General features: G+C 48.7%; 1 protein-coding gene across 3 annotated transcripts in view; it reads right to left on the bottom strand.

Moving 5' to 3' along the window:
* ARMC7 (armadillo repeat containing 7) overlaps window positions 1-11,780 on the bottom strand; it is an 18,952-nt gene extending 7,172 nt beyond the window's left edge. For 2 of the 3 annotated variants that reach the window (XM_049702225.1, XM_004275461.4), the window contains exons 1-2: window positions 11,044-11,780; window positions 10,806-10,949 (exon numbers count right to left, since the gene is read on the bottom strand). In XM_049702225.1, coding sequence (XP_049558182.1) covers window positions 10,806-10,949; window positions 11,044-11,134 — 235 coding nt within the window. In that variant the 5' untranslated portion in view covers window positions 11,135-11,780. Of the gene's footprint in view, window positions 1-69; window positions 243-10,805; window positions 10,950-11,043 lie in introns of those variants that run through there. The other variant, XM_033438452.2, reaches the window with a different exon arrangement.

Genomic DNA, 11,780 nt, shown 5'->3' with positions numbered 1-11,780 from the left:
CATGTTTTTCATCCCACAATTTTTAAATATGTGACTACATATAAATATTTAATAACAACGTGATACTCGTTTTGTAAGCCAGCTGTTTTCATTTAACCATGTCCTGTGAACATTTCTCCACGCCAATAAATCTACAATCATGGCATCATTTAATAGCTGTTCAGTCCACCATTTTATGGAAACAGCATAATTGAGAGTTTAAAGCATTTCAGCATCATTCCCACATCACTATTGCTAGGAACCTGGGGGACAAAAGAAAAGGACAGAGTGAGAGACCCGTGGTTCTGGATCTAAGAACCACTGCTCAGGTAAGATGCCCAGACCCCTCATTCTCTCCCGTCAGGCCTAAATCACTAGATGTGGGAAGCTGATTTTCGTGGGTCCTGAGTGAGCTTCCTGCCATCAGGGCACCCTCACCCTTAGGTTCCTACTCCAAGTAGAGAACGAACTTCTAGCTCATTTGCATAACATGGCCGACCAGTACTGAGTGTCCAATCAGGAGTGAGTTACAGCCCACCCACTTCCCCAGCACCTCTAGAAACAAGCAAAGGGGGGACCTCCCCACACGCCCGGCAAAACCCAACTAGGACCTCTTTCCCAGCAAGAGGGGACAGGTGCAGGGAAGTGGCGCAGGCCTGGCAAAGATCTCCGCCTACTCTAGGTAGGTACAGCCACCCCTTCCCTAGCAGTACCTGGGTAGGGAAACATTTTACCCATTCAGCCTCCAAGGACTTCCCACTGCAAAGATCCTTCTGGGATCTTTGCATGGTGCCACCCTCTTGCTAGTAACCAGCACGTCACTGCTCCGTGGCCAGTGTGGTTTCCCTGGAGTACCCCATTAGCCGCTGCCTGCCAGGCACGTCCCTCATCACCTGTCTCACTGTCTTCATATGCTTAGAACTCTGAGAAACCTTCGTGGAATTTTCTTGCTCACTGACTGCTGAGCCCCGCTAGAAGCTACTGTGCCATGAGGTCAACACCTAGGCTGTCTTGGGATTTCCCTGGTGGTCCAGTGGTTAAGACTCCACGTTCCCAATGCAGGGGGCCTGAGTTTGATGCCTGGTCAGGGAACTAGATCCCACATGCTGCAACTAAGAGCCCGCACGCGAAAACGAAGAGCCCCCGTGCCGCAAGCCTAATTAATTAATTAATTAAAAAAAAAGACCTAGGCTGTCTTATTCCCAAGACTTCCTGGGTTTCTGGCACAGGGGGCGCTCCGCAAATGTTTGCTGGAAGGATTTTAAAGCAGTGAGCAGGGAAAAGGGCTGCACTGCAGAGGGTCGGGAGGCTGGATGGACTGGCTCCCTGGGACCCTGTGCACCTTGGACATCTGCAGTGCTGAGGGACGGAAGAGGCCGAGTGGTGCTCCTGAACCGAGGAAGATGGGCAGCAGGAGACGGACTGAGGCACTGATGGAGAGGTCCCTCCCAGTGTCCACCTCAGCACCCATTCACCCCAGTGGAGCCCTTAGCACAGCCTGGGGTCATCCTGCCGACTACCTTCTTTACTTGCTGTCTGTCCCCCCATCACTGGGCACCACAGGGTAGTAATTTACCTCTGTATTTCCGGAGCCTGCAACTGAGGATTCTCGCTGGACACATGCTGGGAACATGACTGAACCCCACGAAGAGTTACCACCACCCCCATTTAAGGGAAAGAACCTGAGGCTGTTGAGTAACTTGACCAAAGTCCCAGAAGATAGGGAGCCCTTTGCTACTCCCGTGGGAAAGGGTGTCCCTTCAGAAACCACAAGGACAACTAATCCTACCACGGGCAGATGCCAGGCTCAGCCAGGAGCAGGGGCAAGTAGAAATGCTGTGGCACAACTGCTGAGCCCGCGCGCCTAGAGCCCGTGCTCCGCAACAAGAGAAGCCACTGCGATGAGAAGCCCGCGCACTGCAACGAAGAGTAGCCCCCGCTCGCCACAACTAGAGAAAGCCCACGCGCAGCAACGAAGACCCAATGCAGCCAAAAATAAATAAATAAAAGACGTCACCTCTTCTAAGAGCCTTCTATGACCACCCTAATCAGTCCCTCTCCCCAAGAGGCCCTCCCCTCACCACCTTCACTTCTTTTCTTCATACCAAAGAAGAAAAAAAGAAAAAGTAAAAAAGCAAAAGAAGAAAATATTCATAGATTCTGACAGAGGACTCATATCCAGAATATATAAAGCATTCCTATCAATAAAAGATGAACAACACAATAAAAACAGTGAGCAAAAGACTTCGATAAACTCTGCACAAAAGGGTCAATATATGAAAATGTGCTCAACATTCCTTATCAGAGAAATGAGAATTAAAACCACAATAAGAGGGCTTCCCTGGTGGCGCAGTGGTTGGGAGTCCGCCTGCCGATGCAGGGGACGTGGGTTCATGCCCCGGTCTGGGAGGATCCCACGTGCCGCGGAGCAGCTGGGCCCGTGAGCCATGGCTGCTGGGGCTGCACATCCGGAGCCTGTGCTCCACAATGGGAGAGGCCACAACAGCGAGAGGCCCGCGTACCGCAAAAAAAAAAAAAAAAAAAAAAAACACAATAAGAGGCCACTACACACCTATCATAATGGCTAAAACAAAAAAAGACTGATGATACTAAGTGTTGGCAGGGAGGGAGCAGCACCGGAACTCTGATATGCTGGCGGTGAGGAGTGTAACACATCGTGATGACGGTGGAAAGCTAGTTGGCAGCTTCTAACACAGTTAAACATCCATCTACCCTACGACTCAGCAATTCCACTCCTACCCAAATCTGTCTGAGAAAAATGAGCACATATGTATACAAGGAACCTACCCGAGAGAAATGAGTACCTATGTATACAAGAAAACTTGTACAAAAATTATCATAACAGCTTTATTCATAAAGGTTCCAAACCAGAAACAGCTCAAATCTCCATCAGCGGGTGAATGAACAAATTGCGGCCTATTCATATAAAGACGTGAACTACTGATACTGTAACAATTTGGATGAATCTCAGAAACATTATGCTGAGTGAAAGAAACCAGATACTATATCCTGTAGGATTCCTCTTACATGAAGGTCAAGAACAGGCGAAACTGATCCATGGGGATAGAGGTTAGAATAATGGTTACCTCAGGGTGGAAGACACTAACTGGCAGAGGGTACGAGGGACCTTTCTGGGGAGATGAAAACATTCTGTATCTTGACTTAAGTGCTGGTTATATTGATGTACATACAGCTTAATGAATTTAAAAATTCATCAGACTGGCACTTAAGCTACGTGCATTTCACTGTATGCCGATCCTGCTGCAATCTAAAAACTGGTTACCAGACAAAAAGGAGAACAAGTTCTGACTGGCGGATGAACATATTTTGGACAAACCTGGCAAGATAAAGAGAAAAAGAGGCAAAGGCAGGGCCCTTCTAGGTGTGGGGAGCCACAGGAACCCCCGGGAGAGACAAAAGAGAAAACCCTAGTGCAGTCTGGGATGAGAAAGCTGGCGGCTCAGAGAGGGCAGGTAGGGGATCTCAGGTCACAAAGCAAGGAGGGCAATGGTGCTGGAAGGGACAGGAGGGTCTAAGTATTGTCCTGGGGATTAAATGAGGTCATGCTGCCAAGTGCTTAGCCAGCACCTGGTGCCTGAGAGGGCTGGGCAAGTCCTTGGAGACAGTGGCTCAAGACCGTTACAGCTGAGGACCCGCCCGACGACCCGCCCGCCCCAGGGTACTGGGCTGGCCGTGGTCAATCCCAGGTCAAAATCCTCACTGGGGGCTATCTGTTCTTGGGTTTTACTTCAGTATCTTGAAGATGGTTCTCTCTGAAATTTCAGGACAGACATTCAAGGGACAGAACAGCATATAGAGAAAGCTACTATTATACGTAAGAAGGTGAGAGACGAATATACATATATGTATACGCCCACATTTGCTGGTTTCATATGAGGGGGGAACAGGGTGGAAGGGACAGGAATGGTAGTGAGACCATACTCGTAATACAGTTTTGACTTAAACAGATATGTTTTGTATAAGTTAAAAAAACCAAATTAAATTTTAAAAAATCATGGTTTTTCGCACTTCTGACCTGTATTTCAGTTCTAAAATTTTATCCTACAGGTACACTCCCACAAGTGAGAAATGACATACAAATAAGGGTACCCACTGTCACACTGCTCATGACAGCAAAATGGAAACAACCCTAAATGGCCATCCTCAGGGGCCGGCTAAATGTTAGTCCCTTCATGCAGTGGACATCATGCAGCAGTTACAAAGAATCAGGCAGCTCTTTATGGGCTGACACTGCAGATGTGCCAAGACATGGTGCTAAGTTAAAAAAATATATATATATAGATACAGTATACTTCAACATGTGTAGGATATGCAAAAAGGTATACATAGTATACAAACAAATATATACGTATTTGTTTATCAATCCCTAAAATATCTCTGGGAGAATACACAAGAAACTAGTAACAATGGTTGCCTCCAGAAAAGGCTACAGACCGAGTTACTGTTTATTACCTACCCTTTTGAATTCTGTACCATGTGAGTCAATTATGTATTCACATAAATTAATAAAACACACACGCACACCCTGCTTCTGCCTAGAACTGAGAGGAAGGGGGATTGGTCTCTGCCAGTTGGGGAGGGAGGGCACAGGGGCCTGGAGCCAGCCTTCCCAGCTGGTGTGGAAGGGAGCAGTGGGGTGAGGACCTTGAATTCACCTCTTTCCTGTAACAAATGGATAGCTGAGGAATTTCTTTTTAAGCAGAAAGATGTGTGACCCCAGAACACTAAATGATCAGTGAGAGAAGGAGGTACACGGGAACCCGAGAGTACGGAGGATGGAGCGAGGGCTCTGTGGTGGGCAGATCTAGCTAGAATCCCAGGAATGCCCCAGGGGACTCAGGTGAGCAGAGCAAGCAACTCCATCTCTCTAAGCCTAGGTTTCTTTATCAGTAAAACAGGAAGAGAGAATTAAATAATGTAAGACCCCTCCCTGGCACACAGTAGATATGGACCAAGCACGCACCTGTTTATAGCCTCGGAGGCTGGCACAGGGCATATCTTCAACCCACACACAGAGAAAGGGCTGGCACATACAGGTAGAGTTTAACAATGAGAAAGCAAGTGCTCATGTAACCAGCACTGAGGTCAAAGACTGAAACACTGTCATCAGTCCAGAAGCCTCTGCATGTTCTTTCCTGATTCAATTCTCTCCCCTTCTCAGAGATGACCCTCTTCCTGACGTGTAACAATGCAATAAAATAATTTTAAATTAATAGCAGGACCTTTTAAATTTTTAATAAAAAAAATTTTACTACACACACACCCCTAAATACTATAATTCAGTTCTGCCTCTTTTTGGACTTTATAGAAATGGAATCACACTGTACATATTATTATGTGTCTAGCATCATTTGCTTAACGTTATGTTTTTAAGATAATTGCAAGGAGCTGTAGATTGTTCATTTACCTTGCTAAGCAGTATGAATATCGACAATATTGATAATTCATTCCACTGTTGACTGTTTCCAGTTTAGGACTGTTACAGACAATACTGCTGGTGACATTTTTGCATGTGTCTGGACGTGCATGTACCTAACCCTATGATTGTAACTGCTGGGTCACGCGACATGCCTATCTTCAATTTTACTAAATCCTATTTTTCCAAAGAGAGGCGGCTCAGGATTCATCTACCAGCCTTTTTCAGTACACCACCACCATCTGGTGGCAGCTACAGGTATTGCATGAAATAGAACAGAGGAAAGCGATTTAACCTGAATCGTGGGAGGCCACCTACTTGCATTACTGTTGTAGTAACAAAACTGCCGAGTATTCCGTGACATACTAGGATTCAGCCAGTTTTCATGGAAGCAGAGAATTATCTCCTGGTTCCTTTACATCTCCGTACACCATCTAGAATGGTGCAGGTGTGCACACACAGCATATAAGACACCAGAGAATCAACCAATGGTGCTTCAGTCCAACACTCCCAAATTAATGCCAAAGCCTGCCAGAGTTTTTATTTGGGGCATGAGCTCTGAATTCTCTCACTCATTCAAGTATTTACTGAGATGCTGGCTTTTTATCTGGTTCCTGATAATTCACCCGCTTCCTATCCCCCATCCCAAATGAGGGTGGCTCAGGCCTGACCAGTGCCTGTCTCCCCGTGGTACTTCCTCCTACTACTGCCCGGACACCCACTGTGAGGATAAAGATCAACTTTCATACCTTTTCCTATCATTCAACGATGCTTTTCCAGAAGGGCCGAATCCCTGGAACAGCTGGGTGATTAGACACTATCCCATCCTACCTCACCTCTCTGGGAGACTCGGGAACTGTTCATCCTCAAAGGGGTCTGGCTACCTAGGGGACCTTGCAGCTGCAGGCACTTTATCTCATTTACTTCTCTCAACAACTCTGTGAGGCAGGTACCGATCCTCCCCCACCTGACCGATGATGGGAGAAGGGAAATCACATGCCCAGAGTTAAGTCGGGGAGTGAGGACTTGAACCCAGGCCTGCCTGACCCCAAAGCCCCACTCTTACCAAACTCTCTATATTCCTTGCCAACAAACCAACATTGGTTTTGGTTCTGCCAAACCATGGCCATGGGCCATCTAACCCGGCAGTTATTCCAGAACCAAACGCACTCAGGGCTGCAGCACGAAGTCATGTCCGGGACTGCGCACATTCCCCGGCCCCATCCTCGTCCCAGGCCAAAAGGCCTAGGCATTCAAGACGTAACAAAGGTAAGCAAGGCACTCTGATCTCATGGAGATTCACCATCTCAGATCTGCCATCAGAGACAAAAGATTCAAAGCTACAAAGCCCAGCACAGAATAAGCACCGACAGTGTTTCCCATTTAGCAGCACAGACGTTAACAGAAGAGGAAACAGCAAGAGTAACAAAATCGGCTTCTAAGCACCACTGGGACTCTCCTTTTAAGTTATGCGCAATAAATACGAGAGGATTTTAATCTCCAGAGGACCCCACGGAGGGATTCAATGCTAAGAAAGCTGCTGCTCTGGGGATTGGGGACGTTGGGAAGGAGAAGAAAAAGAGAAGGAAACAGTGGCTGTGAAAAGTAAAACTGGTGATGATACCAACAATTCTAGACAAAGTATCGATACCTTCACGGAGACAGACACGCGCACACGCTCCGCTCCCCGCAACAGTCCTGCGAGGCAGACGAGGCTCAGGTGAGGAAATGAGGCTCAGTGAAGGGACAGGACTCATCCACAAAGACTGGCTACAAAGTGGAGAAGTGGGGACCGTGGACTCCAGGTCCAGGGCTTGGTCACCCACTCTGGGAAGCTGCCCAGGAGGGCAAGAACCCAGGCCCAGCCCTGATCTCTGGCAAAGCTCCCAGCTCAGTGGGCCAGGAACTCAAGAGTGTTCCTGCCTCGGGAAAGTTGCTTCCTGATCCTGTAAAACTTGCCTGGGTGACTGCTCTTTTCAGCAAAGGTTTCTCCAGAGTCAAGAGCTTGAGTTGAAGGAGCTGTATCCCTCTCAGGTGGAGGCCTAGCCACGGGCTTCTGCAGGGGTCACTGTCACCACTCAGGCGGCAGAAGCTGGGGAGCAGAGTTCCAAAAAGGAAGGAGATGGAGTACTAACACTGGAGAAAATCTTAAAGTGACCAATTTTTCACGATATTTATTCAGCATAATAATCTTCCAGAGGGGCAGAGACATGAGCTATTCCCACCCTTAGACCTGGGCAACCGGGGCTCCTGCCCCCAGCCCAGGTTTCGAGGGCCTCACTCTGGCCCTCTCCATAGGTTGAAGAGTCCAGGGAGCCTGCCCAAAGCCCATCCCTCTTCCCCCATACCCAGAGCTCCAGTTCCTAAACCTGCTCCCCCAGCTGCATGGGCCTCTTTCCTGCATCCTGACTCCCGGCGGTGAACCCCACTGTTTGTGTGCACACGCCGAAGTCCAATGAGTGGCCACCAGGCAAGTGTTTGTGGGGCTGTGAGTGAAGCTGGGATGTCCACACATGTGTGAGGCCTGTCGTAGTAAGAGGAGTCCCAGATACCACAAATTAGAGGCAGACCTGGATGGCCTTTCAAAAATTTAAATCACATTTGCCCAGGATGTATTCAGGAAAAAAAAAAAAGTGTGTTACTTGGTTCTAGAAAAGTTTTCAATCTAATTTCTAAGTTACAGGAAATAAAGCAGTTACAGGAACAAATGAAATGACACCATAAAGAGGCAACTAGACAATTCAGAAGGTGAGACGTTCTGCAGAGCTGGTCTGGATCCTTCAACAATTAGTGTTAGGAAAAAAGAGTCTATTAATGATTAAAAGAGATATAAGATGGGCTTCCCTGGTGGGGCAGTGGTTGAGAATCCGCCTGCCACTGCAAGGGACACAGGTTCGAGCCCTGGTCCTGGAAGATCCCACATGCCGCAGAGCAACTAAGCCCGTGGGCCACAGCTACTGAGCCTGAGCTCTAGAGCCCACGAGCCACAACTACTGAGCCCACGTGCCACAACTACTGAAGCCCACGTGCCAAGAGGCCATGCTCCGCAACAAGAGAAGTCACTGCAGTGAGAAGCCCGCGCACCACAACGAAGAGTAGCCCCCGTCACCGCAACTAGAGAAAGCCCGCGTGCAGCAACGAAGACCCAAAAGAAGTCAAAAATAAATAAATTTATATTAAAAAAAGATATAAGATAATTGATGCTGTGATTTCCTTCCAAACAGCACCATATGGAAAGGGAGGAAGGGGGAGGATAAAGAGTAACTTCAGGGACTTCCCTGGCGGTCCAGTGGTTAAGACTCCATGCTTCCAATGCAGGGGGCATGGGTTCAATCCCTGGTCAGGGCACTAAGATCCCACATGCCACAAGGTATGGCCAATAAATAAATAAATAAATAAAAAGAGTGACTTTATAGTGGAGAAACCTGACAAACACTACTTCATCCAGGTGATCAAGGTTAATATCAACAGTGATAAGTCATGTTGATAGCATATGCCCTTGATATGATGTAAATGAAAATGGCCTTTTACCGTTTACCTCTGTGGTCATCCTCCCCAAAACCCATAGCCCACTCTAATCATGAGAAAAATATCAGACAAACCCCAACTGACGGAAAACCTACAAAATACCTGACCAGTACTCCTCAAAACTGCCAAGGTCATCCAGAAAAAAGGGAAAGTCTAAGAAACTGGCACAGCCCAGAGGAGCCTAAGGAGACATGACAACTAAATGTAACACAGTATCTTGGATGGAATCCTGGAGGAGTAAAAGGATTATTAGGGAAAAACTAAACAAATCTGAATAGAGTATGGACCTGAGTTAATAATAATGCATCGATATTGGTTTATTAATTGTAACAAACGTACCATACTAATGTAAGACGACAACAATGAGGAAACTAGGTGTGGCATATATGGGAACTCTGTACTATCTTTGCAATTTTTCTAAAACTGTTCTAAAATACAAAGTTTATTTAAAAAGAGAGAGATTGAGATCTAAGGAACGTAAGAACCAGATTAAGTGCATGAATCCTGGACTGGATCCTGGTTTATACAAAACAACAACAACAAAATGTCCTTTTGGGACCTATTAGAGAAGTTGGCCTAACTGGGTATTTGGTGATAATGGAATTATTAAGTTCATTCTCTATGTAGATAAGATTCACTATGTAGAGAAATGTTCTTTTTTAAAGATGCATGCTGAAAAAACAATGTTGGTTTGCCTTCAGAATAAACTCCAAACTCTTTCCCAATGCCGAGACCTGAATCCCTGTAAACTCTGGTGCCGTGAGCTCTCTATAACCTCACTTAGTACCACTCTCTGCTTCACTCAACACAATGGTGCCACATCAGCGTTCCTTCTGGCTCCTCCTGCTCTAGAGTCTTTTTTTTTTTTTTTTTTTTTTTTTTTTTGCGGTACGCGGGCCTCTCACTGTTGTGGCCTCTCCCATTGCGGAGCACAGGCTCAGCGGCCATGGCTCACGGGCCCAGCCGCTCCGCGGCACGTGGGATCTTCCCGGACCGGGGCACGAACCCGTGTCCCCGGACTCTCAACCACTGCGCCACCAGGGAAGCTCTGCTAGAGTCTTTGCCCACGTTGTGCCTTCCCATGATGGCCAAATAAGAAGTAGCCCCTCCCTCCCCTTGCTCTCTCTCATCACCCTGTTTATTTTCTTCAGAGCCTCAGCTTTCTTGTTTGTCAACCATCTGTCTCCCCCTACTAGAATGTAAATTCCTTGAGGGCAAAGACCCTTTGCCCAACTTGTTCGCCATCTCTCCAACATCTAGAACAATACCTTGCTCGCACAATATACGTCCAATAAATATCTGTCCAGTGAATAATTCAGTAGGTCTTAGACCATAACAACTACAGGAGTCACAAGCCATTCCAAGTCACCGCTACTTCTCTTGATGGTAAAACTTTTTTTGGCTGTGCCCCACGGCATGTGGGATCTTAGTTCCCCATCCAGGGATTGAACCCGTGCCCCCTGCAGTGGAGGCACGGAGACTTAACCACTGGACCGCCAGGGAAGTCCCGATGTTAAAACATTAAGTCAAAGATGTTTAAAAAGGGCACTCAACATTTTCCCCTCCAATGGGGCTTCAAACCATTCCCTCATTTTCGATCTCACCTCTAAGCGGGAGGGAAGCTAGACAGGCAGAGGGGGTCCTAAGAAAGAGTTCCAAACCTGATTCAAGCGAGCCGTGACGTGGACAACGTGTGAACCGCGGAGGCGGCACAGACATCGCGAAAGTCTGCCTTCGCAGCTGAGCGACTGCCTAAGAGATTCCTTTCCCAACAACGCACTTCTAACTCATTATCTCATTACAGCCCATCAGGTATCTAGGAGAGCGGCCCCATCCTTACCAATAGCAAACTCCACCAGGGTCTCATTCTCCTCCGACAGTGAATCGAGGAATAAGTCCAGGACCTGCAGCTGCCGCAGATACTGGTAGTTACTGGGGTCATAGGCGAAGTTGGCGAGGTTGGCCAGTACTTGCTCCTTGGCGTCTGCAGTGGAAAAGCGGCACTGGAGCCAGGTCCGGGGCGGCGATCGCGGCCAGACCCCTGCCTGGTACCCTGCTCCCCACCCTGCCGCTCTCACCTTGGCTCTCGGTCGCCTGGAATTCCGTGACCAGCGCCTGCAGGTATCCCAGCCGGCCGACGTGGGGGTCTACCTTCGGCTTCTGGGCCATGGTCGGGCGGCGGAGGAACCCCGGGGGACGGGCAGGGGAGTGTGGAAGGTGAGGCTGGAAAGCGGGCGAGAACCTCACCTGGGCCTCGCCGGGTCCGGAGAGGGGCAGACCGGAGCGGGAAATAGGTTCCTTTCCTCGGTTCAGGTTCTGCAGTAATTTGCAGCTGAAATTGGGCTGGGGAAATGGGGTGGGGACACAGTACCTCGTAAGAGTTGGGAGTGAACATCCAAATTGGGGCGCGGAAAACCAGGACGCTGTCGCGCGCCGAAGGAGGGAGGAGCAGCGCCCAGCGGCGCTTAATTTCCGGCTCAGTTCCGGACTTCCGGGGCAAGCCGCTCTTAGCCCCGCCCCAGGGGGCGGAAGGGGCGGGCCGAGGAGGGTGAGGGGCGGGGCTGTCACTGAGCTCCCTGGGCTTGCTTCAAGCAAGTTCTTCTGCTGGTGCTTAGGCCGGGAGCTTCAAGCCTCTTGTCTCAGGCAGGTGGCGATCCGCATCGTGATGGAAGCGGTCATGGAAGGTTGCGGATGCGTTGAGGAGCTCCTCTAGGGCCCTTAGGAGCTCAGAGGTGCCGGAGCGCCTGTGTGGGGGGCTGTCGGGGCAGAAGCACCTCCAGATGCCCCTGCACTTGACGGAGGGGTGCAGTTCCCC

This window comes from Orcinus orca, chromosome 19 (assembly GCF_937001465.1).
Source record: "Orcinus orca chromosome 19, mOrcOrc1.1, whole genome shotgun sequence".
NCBI classification, from domain to species: domain Eukaryota; kingdom Metazoa; phylum Chordata; class Mammalia; order Artiodactyla; family Delphinidae; genus Orcinus; species Orcinus orca.
The sequence above is the reverse complement of the archived record's forward strand: the minus strand, read 5'-3'. Positions and strand labels throughout refer to the sequence as shown.